This window comes from Salvia hispanica, chromosome 3, assembly GCF_023119035.1.
Source record: "Salvia hispanica cultivar TCC Black 2014 chromosome 3, UniMelb_Shisp_WGS_1.0, whole genome shotgun sequence".
NCBI classification, from domain to species: Eukaryota; Viridiplantae; Streptophyta; class Magnoliopsida; order Lamiales; family Lamiaceae; genus Salvia; species Salvia hispanica.
The window spans coordinates 53,866,490-53,881,618 of NC_062967.1; the positions used below are offsets into that span (position 1 = coordinate 53,866,490).

The 15,129-nt window shown below is 38.6% G+C and overlaps 2 protein-coding genes across 10 annotated transcripts; one reads left to right on the top strand and one right to left on the bottom strand.

Annotated features, from left to right (window-relative positions):
• The first annotated feature begins 5,287 nt into the window (after positions 1 to 5,287).
• LOC125213873 (glutamate decarboxylase-like) lies at positions 5,288 to 10,372 on the top strand. The gene is made up of 6 exons (XM_048114643.1): positions 5,288 to 5,504; positions 5,582 to 5,786; positions 8,524 to 8,939; positions 9,144 to 9,397; positions 9,584 to 9,636; positions 9,725 to 10,372. Exons 1-6 carry the CDS (start codon positions 5,419 to 5,421, stop codon positions 10,196 to 10,198), a joined length of 1,488 nt encoding a protein of 495 aa, XP_047970600.1. The 5' UTR covers positions 5,288 to 5,418; the 3' UTR covers positions 10,199 to 10,372.
• A 553-nt stretch (positions 10,373 to 10,925) lies between these two features.
• On the bottom strand, positions 10,926 to 14,627 carry LOC125214317 (pre-mRNA splicing factor SR-like 1). Of its 9 annotated transcripts, none has more exons than XM_048115290.1 (6): positions 14,504 to 14,626; positions 13,666 to 13,732; positions 13,426 to 13,557; positions 13,231 to 13,311; positions 12,186 to 12,257; positions 10,926 to 12,084 (listed from the first exon to the last, which is right to left on the bottom strand). In XM_048115290.1, the coding sequence occupies exons 2-6, from the start codon at positions 13,714 to 13,716 to the stop codon at positions 11,287 to 11,289; spliced, it is 1,134 nt and encodes a 377-aa protein (XP_047971247.1). In that variant the 5' UTR covers positions 13,717 to 13,732; positions 14,504 to 14,626; the 3' UTR covers positions 10,926 to 11,286. The 9 variants fall into 9 exon arrangements, 8 of the variants coding, with proteins under 8 accessions (XP_047971247.1, XP_047971245.1, XP_047971243.1 ...); XM_048115288.1 differs by having other exon boundaries at positions 14,454 to 14,599; XR_007175098.1 differs by adding an exon at positions 12,569 to 12,620 and having other exon boundaries at positions 12,019 to 12,084; positions 13,426 to 13,732; positions 14,454 to 14,601.
• Positions 14,628 to 15,129: the final 502 nt, after the last annotated feature.

Consider the following 15,129-nt stretch of genomic DNA (forward strand, 5'->3'; position numbering starts at 1 on the left):
GGGACACGGTCTATCGTCCCTCTCTGGATTTTTTGACGGCTTCGTCTCACACGTCGACCCAGGTGGAGACGCAGTTCACTGGCGATGACCTTTTGTCATTGCATGACATGGGGATCGATCTCGGGGATCCGGACACTCTCGTTCCAGCGGGGCGGGCCGCGGCGAAGAAGAAGAAGACGAAGGGGAAGGCCAAGGTGGTCGGCGAGTCGTCGCAGCCCGCTGTTGACGACACCCCCGCCCGGAGGAAGTGGACGGAGGATGAAGTACGCCAGGGTGGCCAAGGGGTGGTTGGAGGTGTGCGACGATCCGCCGGTTGCGAACAACCAGCGGGTCGTCAACATGTGGGCGAAGATTAGAGCTGCCTACAGGAGGCACTGCCCGCACGGGAAAGACTTCAGCGGGGAGGAGGTCCGGAAGGGGTGGGAGCGCATCGGGGCCGCGGTCGGCCGTTTTTCGGCGTTGTACGCCAACGCCTCCGTCCGGCTCACTAGTGGGCGGGAATGAGAGGATGCCCGGAGGATAGCCGAGAGTCAGTTCCCCTTGGCGGGGAAGTACAAGGATTTCCACTTTTGGGAATGCTATGAGTTGCTGAAGGACTCCGAGAAGTTCCGGGTGGGGTGCGACGCTTGGTGGCCGAAGAAGCAGAGGCTGAACTATTCCGGCGACTACAGCGGCAGCAGCGGCGGATCCCACGACCTCCTCCCCGGATGCTTGAGGAGTTTCCGACCCCTCCATCCTATGCTCGTCGCCCTCGCCCGGTTGGACAAAAGCGGGCGCAACGAGGCACTGATGAGGGGAGGATCCCCCCTATCGCCCCAGGAGGTCGTCTCGCCCCCCCCACGCGAGTACACCTTCTTCTCGCGTCAAAAAACGCGGGAGCAGATGTACAAGGTCTTTCAAGATTGGAGAACCGCCATTGACCCCACGGAGAAGATGTTTCTTCACTCGATACTCGAGAGCATGCGAGTTGATTTGGATGCCGCGAGGGCACAGATGGGGGGTTCCGACGTGGGCTCAGACTCGGGCGGCGGCGCGGACGGCGAGCGACGGCGGCGAGGACGGCGACGAGGAGTAGAGAGGGCTCGTGTGTGGAAGCCCTTTTTTTAAAAAAAAAAATCATGTATTTTTTTTTAATCTTTGTACTTTTTTTTTAGTGAAATGAATTAATTTTCCCGTATATGTGTCGTAAATTTAATTCCGTAATTTAATCGTAATTTTAATTCCGTAAATGTAGTATTTTTTGAATTATTTTTATTGTGGCTGACCTAAATCTGATGTGGTAGGTGGATTTTTAGTGCTGCTGACGTGGCAGGGAGAGAGAGTGGCTGGCCTATGACTGGCCTAGCAGCCATCATACGTACATATATGGATGGTGTGACCTTATTTCGTTAATCGAAATATTTGTTCTTGTAATAAACATTACCTTAATTCATTTCAATAAATAAATAAAATTAACAAATAATAAACCATCTAAGTCATATCCTATGAATATCCGTTCGGCATTAGGAGTCCCGATTGACCATTTTCTCCGTTCGGCATTAGAAGTTCTGGTTAGACGTTTCCACAAAAAGTGAAATAAAATATTATAAAATAAAACACTAAAAAACACAAGTAAAACACATCCAAAGAATAAAGCAAATAATAATGCAAATGGATCCCACATTCAATTATTACACACTCAAACATTTTTTAAAACCCGCACCCAACTCAACCGGGACTCTTAATGCCAGAAGGAGGGAGTAGTCTATCTACGAGTCCTTGTTTGTCATCTTCCACGATCAGACATTCAGACTTACGTTCCACAATTAACTATTCGTTGCATTTTTGGGGTAAATAATTAGTACTCTCTCCGCCTATGAAATATTGTCCAAATTTGATTCGGCATAAATTTTAAAAAGTGTGAATAAAAGTGAGTTGGAAAAATCACTGAAACGAGAGTCCCACGTTTGGATGGAATATAATAAAATGAAGTTGTTTCTCTAACTAACGTCACAGCACATTCTTTTGTGATATTGAGTCTCTACTAGATCAGTGATTTTCTCTAACAGGCCTTCGTATTTTGCACAAAAGTCAGTGGTGATTTATCTATTTAAGATATCTAAACTAAAAATTCGATTAATAAATTAAAAAACACGCATGAAAATGAAGAGAAGAGGTAAATTGAATCTGGAGTGAAGAGAGGTTTTTGTATCTAAAATTTAGTATTTAATTATTTGGTTTGTTTTAATTCATGAACATTTGATTTAATTTTTAATCTTTCGGAAATGCCACCGTCTATGCTCAATTTATTTTCACTCACTAATTTTCTGGCTTAAGGAGCTATCGATAATATTGTTCAATTTTCTGATTAGATGTGCACGTGGTTTTTTGTTCGTATACTATAATTTCAAGAATTTTAGAGCATCCCCATCCGTGCTCTTAGCTAAGAGCACAGAAGTGGGTCTGAATCCATTTTTACTTCTTGTCCTTAGCTAAGAGCACAACACCCACATCCGCACTCTTAGCTAAAGACAAGCTCAAGGGCCCCATCATTCTATTATTCAATTTAAATACTCCAATTATTAAAAACATTTCTACATTATAAAAATACATTAAAAATTAAAAATTACATAATTAAAATCTTAAAAAATAAAAATTACATAATTAAAATACTAAAAAATAAAAATTACATAATTAAAATCCTAGAAAATAAAAATTACACACGTGGAAGACTAGTCCTCTAACCCCAATTGCCTCTTGAGACCCCGGATCATTTGTTCATGTGTTGCAAGTTGCTCCGGAGTCATCTTAGACGTATCGTTCAAATAAAGTTGACCCAATGTTCGGGGGTGGAGGAGGCAAAAAGGGAGCCGGAGCGGGGGCGGGGGCGGCTGGAGTCGGGGCGCGACGGCGGGTGGTCGTCGCCTTCTTCCTTCTTTGCGGTCAGCGGGAACTGCTCGGGCCGCGTAAAGACGAGTGATGCGCCACCAATACGTTTCCCCGGTCTGGTTCGTGCCAACTTCCGGATCTTCGGAGACTGCCAAGTAGGCTTTGAACATCGCCATCATCTCACCCGGAGTGTACGGGGTGCGGATGCCACGAACAAGAGGAGTAGGAACAGAAGTAAGAGTAGGAGTAGAGCTGCTGCTCCCTCCCGATCTGGGTTCGAGTGCCCACCCGAACCCGGAGGCGTTTAGGTCGTGCACCGGGTAAGAACGGTAGCCACCCGGAGCTTGCGAACCTTGGGTTTGAAGAGGAGCCGTAAATTGTGTTTCCGGACTAGGGAATTGGCCGGAGTCGAACCAATCGTGGTTCCAACCACGAATGCCGAGGGGTGATCGCCGGAGCCGGACATTGTGTAGTGTGGTGGGAATTTAGATGAGAGAGTATGAGGAAAAAAGATGAGAGAATGTAGATGATGATAGAATAGATGAGAATGTGATTTTTTTGTGTTGAAGTGGGGGAATTTATAGATGAAAATGTGAATTTTGGGGCAAAAAAATTGAAAAATAAATTAAAAGTGAGAAGAAAACAGATATATTTTTCTTGGGAAGTGGGAAAATATTTTTTTTATTTAAAAACATTTTTTCAATTAATTTCGCATTTTTAAAAAAAAAATTAAATAAGCCAACGGCTATGCCGTTGGCGAATGAGGCGTCGCCACGTGTGCTGCTCAGCGGCACGGACGTGCTCTTGGCTAAGGGCAGCGTCGTGCCGCTGGCACGGACGGACGAGCACCGCAGCCTTCACTGCTGCGGATGCTCTTAAGAGTTAGCATTATAGTTTTTTTTAGGTCCCATCAAAATATAAATTTGGAGGACGATACAAATTTTAATATGAAATTAGTAAAGAATATAAAATATAAAAAGAAAAAATACTTAACATATTGATAGTAGATAATATGACTCATTTATAAGAGAGAAAATATTTGCCAAAACTGAAAGGGATTATTTTTGTGGGACGAACCAAAATAAAATAATTTTTATGGGACGGATGGAGTATTAAATAATACTACAACTTAAATACATTTTCGTAAATAAGTACGCACGTAAGATAAAAAAACATGAATTATAGATAAAAAAAAAAGTTTCCAAGTTGAGAGACAGATACAGAATTCAGAAATAGAGGGGGCGAAACATATACTACTACTATCTTGGTTAGAATGGATATGACTATTTTTTAATTTTTTTATTTTTTTGAAGCGACGTCGCAGGCAAACTGAAAGGGCAACGTGACAATTTGTATCCAGATAAGGAAAAATTAGGCACAGAGGGGTGCGAACATCAATAAAATTGATCGATACTTTTTATAATTCAACACTTAATCAATTTTATGGATTTGATTGTTTTGTTAGAACGTGTCTACACCGCTCAACTAGTAATCAAAGTGGCAAATAAGATATTTCCACGTTTCGATTATTGGTTTCACTCAATATGCGTTAAACATAAAGACAGCTATTCAATCAAACAATTTAAATGAAAAACTAGCTATTGATAAGCTTTTCGCACTTAATAGTTCATCTTAATATAATTTAATCAGTTTTTCTTTCGTCCTTCTAATTATATGCAAACGACTGCGGACATGCATCGAATATCTTTTTATTTTGGTAAAACTAATTATTCTAAATGCTCAACTAATTTGATGGTATTACCAATTTCAATCTGATTAATTATATGATGTTGCAGATTTTGTGGTAGATATATCGCCATAAGCAATTAATCAAAAAATGGTCTGTGATTTCTTAAATCCAATGAAAAAATTGAAAGTTGGGACGAGTCGTTTTATCCTATTTTGACAACGGCATTGTAAAATGCATAGGAAAGATCACATTCATGCCTCGTGTCCACACTACTAAACCAAACTCCGATCTCAATTAATTAATCGACACATTTATTTTTTTCTTAAAAGCCAACAAATCAACATTTCCATTACTATTGATGGCGACAAAAATAAGTACAAGTCTTCATAACCATAAATTTATCACCACTGAATGCTGACCGATCAAATGATGGTGGAGCCAAAATTCATACTACTACTATTCTTTTTAGATATTATTTTTAATATTACTTTACCAATACAACAATGCAGTCTGCATGATTTTTTAAATACTTGAATTCCCTAGCTTTTAATATGAACTTCAATTCCAAATTCAAGTATTTATACTAAATAATTAGTATTCATTACTAAAAATGAAAACACATTTATCACTATTTTATTTCATATCTTTTACTTTACTCTCAGCATCTTTCTTGGAACGGATAAAGTAGTGAATTTGAAATTGAAAGCTCCAATACAATTTCATGTCCCAAACAAAGCCTTACCGACTGATGCTGCACAACCACTCCTCTGTATATATATAATATAAGTATAAGAAGCGAATCCACACACTAATCAGTAATCACTTAATCAGTCTTGGTCTCTTGTTTGTTATTTCTTCCGATGGTTCTCTCCAAGGCCGCTTCCCAGTCGGATGTCTCAGTCCACTCGACTTTCGCTTCGCGATATGTTCGCCACTCTCTCCCCAGGTAAATATACAATTACAAACTCAAACTCAAACTCAAATTAGATGGATCTGAATTCCCCTGCGAAATTAATTAATTAGGTATAAGATGTCGGAGAATTCGATCCCCAAGGAAGCGGCGTACCAGATCATCAACGACGAGCTGATGCTGGACGGAAATCCGAGGCTGAATCTGGCCTCCTTCGTCACCACGTGGATGGAGCCGGAGTGCGACAGGCTGGTGATGACCGCCATTAACAAAAACTACGTCGACATGGATGAATACCCCGTCACCACCGAGTTACAGGCGAGTACTCATTTTTCTCCCATCCATTCCTCCCCCAATTTCTTTATTTTTACTTTATTACTCTTAATCCCTTCTAAAATATTTGTTTTTCTTACTTGAAATATATGGATATGATTCATACAAATGATTAGTTGATTACTAATGACTCAAATTTACATAATGAATCCATTTAGTAATATTTTTAGTTCAATAAATCTATGCAACCAAACTTATTTTTACTAAACATACTGCATGATTTAATAACTCTAATTAATATTAAAATATTATTCAGTTACTCCTACTTTATTTTATACAAATTTCAATATTCTAATAAAAAAATCTTATGTGGATAGCTAATGTGGCTATTTTTCATTGCACTACTCCGTACTGTATTAATCAATTTGAACACGTCACTCTTCACCTCCCCACAGTCGCACTAGTTTGGTAGAAAAGATATGCACGTATTTTAATCATTTAATTACGAGTATAGTATGTATATGTAGATGTAGGAGGCGTTCGGTTGGTTATATTAATTGTGTCTCGCCGACTTACTAATTTGATGCTCGGTTGCCGCAATCTAAATTAATCTGAGCCCACAAGGCCCGTGTCAAGCCCATCTCAATGTTGCCATTTTAAGTGTTTATGGCAGACAACTTATCGCACCACTAACCCTCCGATTAATTTAATCTCACCCCTCTCTTCTCTCTCTTAGTTGCTGTCATCAATTACAACATTAACCGACTAGTCACATCTCAATGGTGGCATCTTGATAAAGCCCATCTTGAGCTATCCCATACTACAATCTCAAGACTATTTATCTAACCAACCGAACAAGGCCATAGTGTGTGCATTCAACGTCCGACAATAACATCACTCAGCTAATCAGTTTCTTTTAACATTTTTTTACATCAATATATTTAACTAATAAATTCACTTTACACAAATTAGGGATTGCAATTTGTCAAACTAAGACCAACAACTCCTCGAGGATGATAGGTGTCACATTCCACGATACCGATTAACATTATTTTATTTCCCTTATTTAGATCCACCATTTTTTGATTGTCATGTAATAAATGTGGACAATTGGACTCCTTGTAGACCAAAGAAAGTTAGTATACTCTACTTTTGCAAAGTGGAGTAGTTTTTTTTTTTTTTAATCTTTTGCACTGATAGAAAATGTCGGGTTTTTAATTAGTGAAGTAGACCTACTACTTTTGCAAAGTGGGGTAGTTTATCTCTTCTGCACCAATAGAAAAAGTGACCAACCACTAATCGACGCGTGGATGTCATCCTATAGGAAAATGAATACTAGTATGGCATCATGTCAATGCGCTTATAAAATTAACCACTCACGCTGGTATCCGATGCATAGATCCTTGATTTTTATTTTTTTTTATTCTTTTGATTTTATTAGATTTCCGAACTTTGTTTAATTTGTTATAGGAGTATTTCAAAGATGGATGAGACCCAAATTACTTTACATTTTAAGAAAGCCAAGTAGTAATGTACTCCCTCCGTCCCATTGAAGATAACTCACTTTCTTTTCTAGTTTATTCCAACTAAGATGATCCATTACTTAAAATGGAAACATCTTTATCTCTATTTTATTCCATCTCTCTTATTTTACTCTCTCCTCTCAACACACAAAATAAAATTGTATAAAATCCCGTGCCACCCAAGAAAGAGGTCATCTTCCTTGGGAGGGAGTATATTTTTGTATATACTCTCCCTTTGTTCAAAGAAAATAGTTTCATTTGTGAACGACAAAAAATTTAATGGGATTTTGGTATAAAAAAAGTAGGTAAAGTAATAAAAATGAAGAAAAAAAGTAGATACAATATGAGAGAAAGAATGAAAAGTGAGTAAAGTATTAGAGAGAAACTTTGTATTTTTAAAAATGAGATTATTTTTTGTGGATATCAAAAAACAGCTAAATGAGATTATTTTTTATGAACGGATGGAATATATATTTCTAAGTAGAAAATAAAGTAAAACGATTATATCTGCTGCCAACTTATGATGTTAAGATAGAGCTACTAATAATTTATGGTAAAAAAAGTTGATATTTTTGCCTAATTAATCGAAACAGTCTGGAACACGCTAGATAGTGGTCCAAACGCTGCTGGCCCAACTAGGTGAGGAAGAAACGGAAAATTTGTCCTCCATCAAGTAGGATGGAGAATAGGATGTTTTGGTTTTATTTAAAAATTAAATGTGTCAAGTGTTGGGATGATGGATCCAAAAATATGTTAGTCATTACAAAAAATTAAACTGTCAAATGTAGAAGAATATGAAAAAGAATTTATACACGCCTTACAAATTACATATCACTTAATACTTTAATTTTTCATGGTCCAAACCTACCTAGGAGTCCCCTGCGACTTAAGGATTTCACTCTAGAAAGTAGAATTAAGAGTCCGTTGCCAAAACCTGACATGTTTAGCCATTTGGGGCTGTTCACCAATTAAAGACATTAAGACACATTTACATTGTTTTATATTTTTAATAAGTGGGTTTTATATAATTTACCAATTCTTTATATTCAGATTCTATTATAAAAACACAAAGAATGAGATCCATGTTTCATTAATTTCTTTATAAATTTTTTTCATAAAGTTAAATAATTTCTTAAATTCACGTGTCAAAATGTATCTTTGAATGATTGACCGAATGAGTTTATATTCTTAATAATTTCTGGTCATGGGATGCCATATACTCCTATATGGATGACAATGTTGAAATTGTGTTGGAGCAGAACCGGTGTGTGAACATAATCGCGCATCTATTCAACGCACCGCTGGGAGACGACGAGACGGCGGTGGGAGTGGGAACCGTGGGATCTTCGGAAGCCATAATGCTGGCCGGTCTGGCCTTCAAGAGGAAATGGCAGAACAAGATGAAAGAGCTCGGGAAACCCCACGACAAGCCCAACATCGTCACCGGCGCCAACGTCCAAGTCTGCTGGGAGAAATTCGCCCGCTATTTCGAAGTGGAGCTCAAGGAGGTCAAGCTAACCGAGGGATACTATGTCATGGACCCCGACAAGGCCGTCGAGATGGTCGACGAGAACACCATTTGTGTCGCCGCCATCTTAGGCTCTACTCTTAACGGTGAATTCGAGGACGTCAAGCGCCTCAATGACCTCTTGCTCGAGAAGAACAAACAAACAGGGTACCTTAATTCTCCGTCCCATTAAAAATGAAACTATTTCCTTTTGGGCTCTCCCATTAAATATGAAACGTTTCCGTTTCCTAAAATAGAAACAACACTATCTATACTTTTTCTTTTCTCTTACAAAACAACACTGCATAAATTCTCATGCCGAATATTTATTGGAACGGAGGGAGTATATAACAATCTATTTTCTCTTGGCAGATGGGACACCCCCATTCATGTGGATGCTGCTAGTGGTGGCTTCATTGCTCCGTTTTTGTATCCGGAGTTGGAGTGGGATTTCAGATTGCCGTTGGTGAAGAGTATCAATGTGAGCGGGCACAAATATGGGTTGGTGTATGCCGGTATCGGGTGGGCCATTTGGAGGACCAAGGACGACTTGCCCGACGAGCTAATCTTCCACATCAACTATCTCGGATCAGATCAGCCCACCTTCACCCTCAACTTTTCCAAAGGTAATGTATCTCACTGAAAGGACAATCGACTGCACATTAGTTTGACATTGTCCACTTTGCTTTTGGGTCACCCTCGAAAGACCTCAAACTAATTGAGATTGGACAACAGCTTCCAACTTCACTCCATTCTCCGATGTGGGATGGGTTAAGTTCATCAACTAAGTTTGATGTTTCAAAAATTTGCAGGGTCCAGTCAAATAATTGCTCAATACTATCAACTCATTCGGCTAGGTTATGAGGTAAAGTAATCAATCTCTACATATGCTCAATATTTCTTAGTAGGAATACAATAAAATGAGAATAGAGACCTTAATTTAAAAAATGCAGGGGTATCGCAACATAATGGAAAACTGCCAAGAAAATGCGATGGTGCTAAAAGAAGGCCTCGAGAAAACAGGGCGCTTCACCATTGTGTCCAAGGACCACGGCGTCCCGCTGGTGGCGTTCAGCCTCAAGGACAACAGCCGCCACAACGAGTTTGAGATCTCCGACATGCTCCGCCGCTATGGGTGGATCGTCCCCGCCTACACAATGCCGCCAGACGCGCAGCACATCACGGTGCTTCGTGTTGTCATACGCGAGGACTTCTCGCGGACTCTGGCAGAGAGGCTTGTTCTGGACATCGAGAAGATTATGCACGAGCTCGACACGATACCGTCGAGGGTCACTGAGAAGATCACCACAGACGAGGAGCATGCTGTCGTGGTGAAGAAGACTGCCCTTGAAGTGCAGAGGGAGATCACTGATGCTTGGAAGAAAATGGTTGCTGATCACAAGAAAAAGACCAAGGGGGTTTGCTGATTATCTTATTATTTTAATATACATAATTACGTGAAATGCTACTGCTTTGGTTTGGGGCATTATTAGGATGAACTATGTTTCGTCCAGCTCTGTTTGTGTCGTGTGTTAATATTTGATCTGCGGAGTTGAGAATTTTTAGGATTTTAAGAGTGTATTATGCGTACCTTATGTTTATTGCTCTTTTTCTTATATATAGAGAGGGAGATTTAGTTTTTTACTCATAAAATAATCTCCAGAAACTCTCCAGTCTCCACCATCCTTTTACAGCTCCGCATAATTTTCTTGGCTCTTCAACTTCGTCCAATAAAAAATCTCAGATTACGTATCAAGAAATTGAGAGAGGTAGCAGAACATCATCAATTGAAAATAAATTCAGAATAGGGGGAGATGGAGAAAGGGTGCTGAAAGGGTTAAAACAGGAAAACTCACAACGATGAAGAGAAAGGGTTAAAACAGGAAAACTCACAACGATGAAGAGAATTAAAACAACATGGAGAGTGGAGCAAGGGTGAAGAAAGAGATGAGAAGTTAAAATTGAGATGATTTAAAAGTCTGTGTAATCATTAAATTAGGGTAGCCAAAAAATTGAGGAGGTGAGAAACGATGAAGAATTAAATTACTGAAGGAGATAATATAAGTACTGGATTTCTCATTGAGAGAAACTAATAGGCCAGATTTAACTAATTAATGAAAAATTGCAGGTTCATTAAAGCCAAAAGAGATGCAATGAGAGAACCATAAATGTAGATTAAAAAACAAAGCATCGTTCAAACTGATTTTGCTCATTAGGTATAGTACTCGCACATTACAGTTTAAAATTGGCTTATACAGTAGTTGAAATTACAAGAAGCAAAGATCTGAGAAAAGAGCGTTACCAAATTTTTTTATCGTCATAATCGAAGATCTCTCGCCTCATATCCCCTTTCATTTGCTAATCACGCCATGAATACATTACACAGTACTTGATTATGCATCACACTCTTGCCATACTTCTCGGTCATGAATCAGTGGCGATAACTTAACAACGAATATCGAACTGAAAGTGATTTCCTTCACAGGAGAGAGTTGATGTTTGCAAGTAAATCACATTACCTCCATGATGAACCACCGAGTCTGATCACCTCCTCGGTACCACTGGGCCTGTAAGGGCGACCCTCCGAGGCCTCAGCCACCTCCTTTTGATTGCTTGATACACCATACAGATCTTTGAGCTCAGCCAGATTACTAGATGCAGATCTCTTCTCCTTACTTTCATGGCTAAATGGATTGTGACCACTTAAATTATGCTTACCATATTCACGGGTGCTCCGACTTTGACTCCGGCTCCTGCTCCTGCTCCTACTCCTACTCCTACTTCTGCTCTGACGAGAACTGCCTTCTCTCCTGTAGTCTTCACGGTCCCTCCTATCATAACTCCTTCTGTAGGTGTCTTGGGATCTTCTGTCATAATCATGTCTCCTATCCTTACCTTTTTCCGGCTCTCTTCGCCTTTCATCGTCCCTGTCTCTATACCGCCGATCCCTGGTTCTGTCTTGATCACAGTTGTCGTCCTTATCCTTGCCTCTGTCTCTCTCCCTTCCAGGATGATCCCGATCACCATTTTGGGGAGATCGTCTTGATTCATTACCTCGATCATAAGAATGATTAGCTGTACGCCGAACTGGAGATGAATCCCTAGTTATTGTCCGATGAGGGGCACGTTGACCGAAAGAGACAGAAAGGGCAGCCTTGACAGAAGGTGGTCTTCTTGCAGTCTCTTCACTTCCACGAGTGGTCTCACCAGTAACTCCACAGTGCTTAGATGGCAGGTTCATATTTTCAAGATTGGCTACAACAGTGCGCAATACCAGCACCGGAATACGAGGAAGAAGTGTGTCAAAATAGTACTGCATACAGAAAACAATTTATCAGAAAGGACAAAGATGCTGATGGTAACAAAGCAACAATCTCAAAATTCAATTCAAAGCAAGAGCAGACGATGCACAACCTGTCCAAGAAGCAAATCCCTCACATACGCACCCATTGTTGTCATACGGCCATTGCAACCAGGAGAGAACTCCTGGAATTAAGAGATGGACATAAAATATAGTGATGTTCAATGGATACAAGTTGACGGTGAAATAAAAAAGAAAATTAATAACATAATGGTGCTGACATAAAAAAAAGGTGCCTCGGAAGCCACTAGACAATTTGAGAATATATTCAAGAAATGTTCCCAGATATGACTAGCGCAACAGCCTAAGTAATGCAGAATGAGATACCAAGTGAAAATAGAACTAGAACAGTCAGATGGTAAAACAATGAATAACTTATCATATATACAACAAAACCTTGTCCAATTATTTTTAAAATTCCCACATAGCAGGTCACCTGGAGGGAATCATGCCAATGCACCACTGATGAATTGTAAAATTGTTCCATCCTGGCCATAATGCATCAGACACAACAGGAAATTCCAGTCATATAGGCAAGAGATCATCCACACATAACCCATACAGAACAATCATAGATTCCCTTGCAGTCAGTGAGAGATAGCACGGTAGCTTATAAAATTGTTAAATAAAAAACATTAAAATAATAGTGGAAATATCAAAAAGTACCATAAGAGAAAGTATTCATTAAAGGAGACTGACTTCCGAGAAATATGCAAACCACAGTGCCTGGTTTTATTGAGAATATGCCACAGGAAAAACATGCTGAATGTCTTTGAAGATAAAAAAATTCACATATTTGTGCTGTGAATGCTATATTTGTTTGCCTAAATTATAAATTATGTGTTCACTAAGCATGGAAATTTGGTCGCTTTGAGAAATATATTAATGATTAAATTAATATAACAAACACTATGCTGACATGTAAGCTAGTTGGCTGGCTCGATCAGTATTATGATAGAGCATCTGTTCTGTGTGCCCATTGAAAGTCTAACACATTATAGTCATTTCAAACTACATAAAACCAACTTTAAGAAACCAGTTCATAATAATAAAAAATAACTTTTACAGAATCAAGTGGACAAGGCATATACGGCATACCTCATCATCTTTTACGTACGGTTCACACCAACTCCATAAAGTCTTTGGATCGGCTACATACCTTAGATAGAGAAATCCTATCTGAAAAAAGGATATATTAGAAAACATCAATCATTTCATACCAATAACTGTAAACACCTTAAAACAGAAAATAGGAAAATCTTCTATGACATATCTACCGGGAAAGGATCTTACTGCTCTAATATAAGGAGAATCTGGGTGATTCAATAAGCCATGCATTTGCTTGACAGTGAGCTTCATAAGAAAGAATTTGTAGAGAAGGCAGAAAGCAGTAGAAGGCCCTCGGCAGTTGCCAGTCATCCATGGCTCCACATGTGTGACAGTAACATAAATCTCATCAATAACTTCATGATATGTTTTCAATTTCAACAAGTCACGAAAATAATCAGAAGAAAGTATATTCATGCATAATACTTTCTCCAATAATTGATCAAATGGTCTCCCAGATGACTTTATCTCAGACATTATGGATCACCCGTTCCTACAATGACAAGGAATCAAAGATCATGTAACTAAATAAATGATCACGAGCAGTAACGATAAACAAATATCACCATACCACACACATGCAAAAGAAATACTAGTAACTGATAGACAGAAAGAGAATCATCCGGTTTACATTCTGGCCAAAAATATATTAAAATAAACCAATACTGTTAGAGGGTGGTTTCCTCTTCTGAGGAGTGAGATTCTGTTTTTTTTAGAGTATGAACACCATTCCCCAGAAACAAATCCAAAGTTTCCAGATAATATTTTATTTGCAGTACAAAAATGTTTTTTTTTTATTTTAAACATTACTATATTTCTTACGCACATGAATGTTTCCTCCAACTTGAATGACATACAACTTCAATAATCAGTCAAAGTTGACTCCAAATCTAAAACAGATACTCATTTTCACTTATATACAACTCCCTATCTCAAAATACCCATTTCCCCCAAAAATCCTAAAAGAAAGAACATGTCATCATACCCTAGCTGCAATCGAAAACTACATGAAATCCGACAGTACAACCATGCTCAATTACAAATGCGCCTAATCAGAATACATATTAAAATCATATCTTTCCTCAAACTGAAAGATAAAGCAGCTATGAGAAGAAAAATAATAATAATTTTAAATAAGTAAATAGACATTCGGGGCGCGCATAATTCACATATACGATTGGGGATTGAAGAAATCGCAAACCAAAAAAGTTAACCTGGCTACAAATTATTGTAATTGAGCTGAAGCAATGATCCTTTTCCTCACCTTGAATGAAATGGGGAATTGCGAAAGGAAAAGGAGAAAATTTGGGAGAGAACCCTAGACGGAATAGTAATGGGAGAGTTTGGGGATTAAAAATGTAAATATTGACTATTCGTTGGACCCCCAAATGCGTAGATAAACCAGTATTTATACAATAATTATTAATTAGTCGACTTGTTTTATAGCAAATTCAAATATAGCAAATTCAAATATAGCAAATATTAATGCATGGATAATTAAAAATATGGACTCCTATATTTAAAGGAATGTTTTTTTACTACTCCATCTGTCCCAATATAAGGGATACGCTTTTTTTTCACACACGTATTTGGAAAATTGATAGTACTATAAAATAGTTAAAGTGGAAAAATTAATAGTTCCATAGCTAGCTCGTTCCACCACTCTTCGGAGTGAAGAAACAATTCTATTTTTTTGCTTTCTTATGTTGATTTATATTTCTATTCGCACCAAGACATGTTCGGTTTAAGTTGTTTTTCTTTCGCACTTATGTTCTGGGACTCTTTTCCATTTAGTGGATAGTGTTATTTTATTCATGCTTTCTATGCTTACTTACCTTGCATTTGTTTTCATTTCTACTAGTTTCTCATTTGTTGGATGCTTTATGCAAT

Coding starts and splice junctions, on each gene's coding strand:
- LOC125213873 (XM_048114643.1), top strand. CDS start 5,419: ATGGTTCTCTCCAAGGCCGCTTCCCAGTCGGATGTCTCAGTCCACTCG. Junction 5,505..5,581: donor GTTCGCCACTCTCTCCCCAG/GTAAATATACAA, acceptor TTAATTAATTAG/GTATAAGATGTCGGAGAATT. Junction 9,398..9,583: donor CACCCTCAACTTTTCCAAAG/GTAATGTATCTC, acceptor AAAAATTTGCAG/GGTCCAGTCAAATAATTGCT.
- LOC125214317 (XM_048115286.1), bottom strand. CDS start 13,716: ATGTCTGAGATAAAGTCATCTGGGAGACCATTTGATCAATTATTGGAG. Junction 13,312..13,425: donor ATTCTCCTTATATTAGAGCA/GTAAGATCCTTT, acceptor TCCTTTTTTCAG/ATAGGATTTCTCTATCTAAG. Junction 12,258..13,230: donor CGTACGTAAAAGATGATGAG/GTATGCCGTATA, acceptor TCTTAATTCCAG/GAGTTCTCTCCTGGTTGCAA.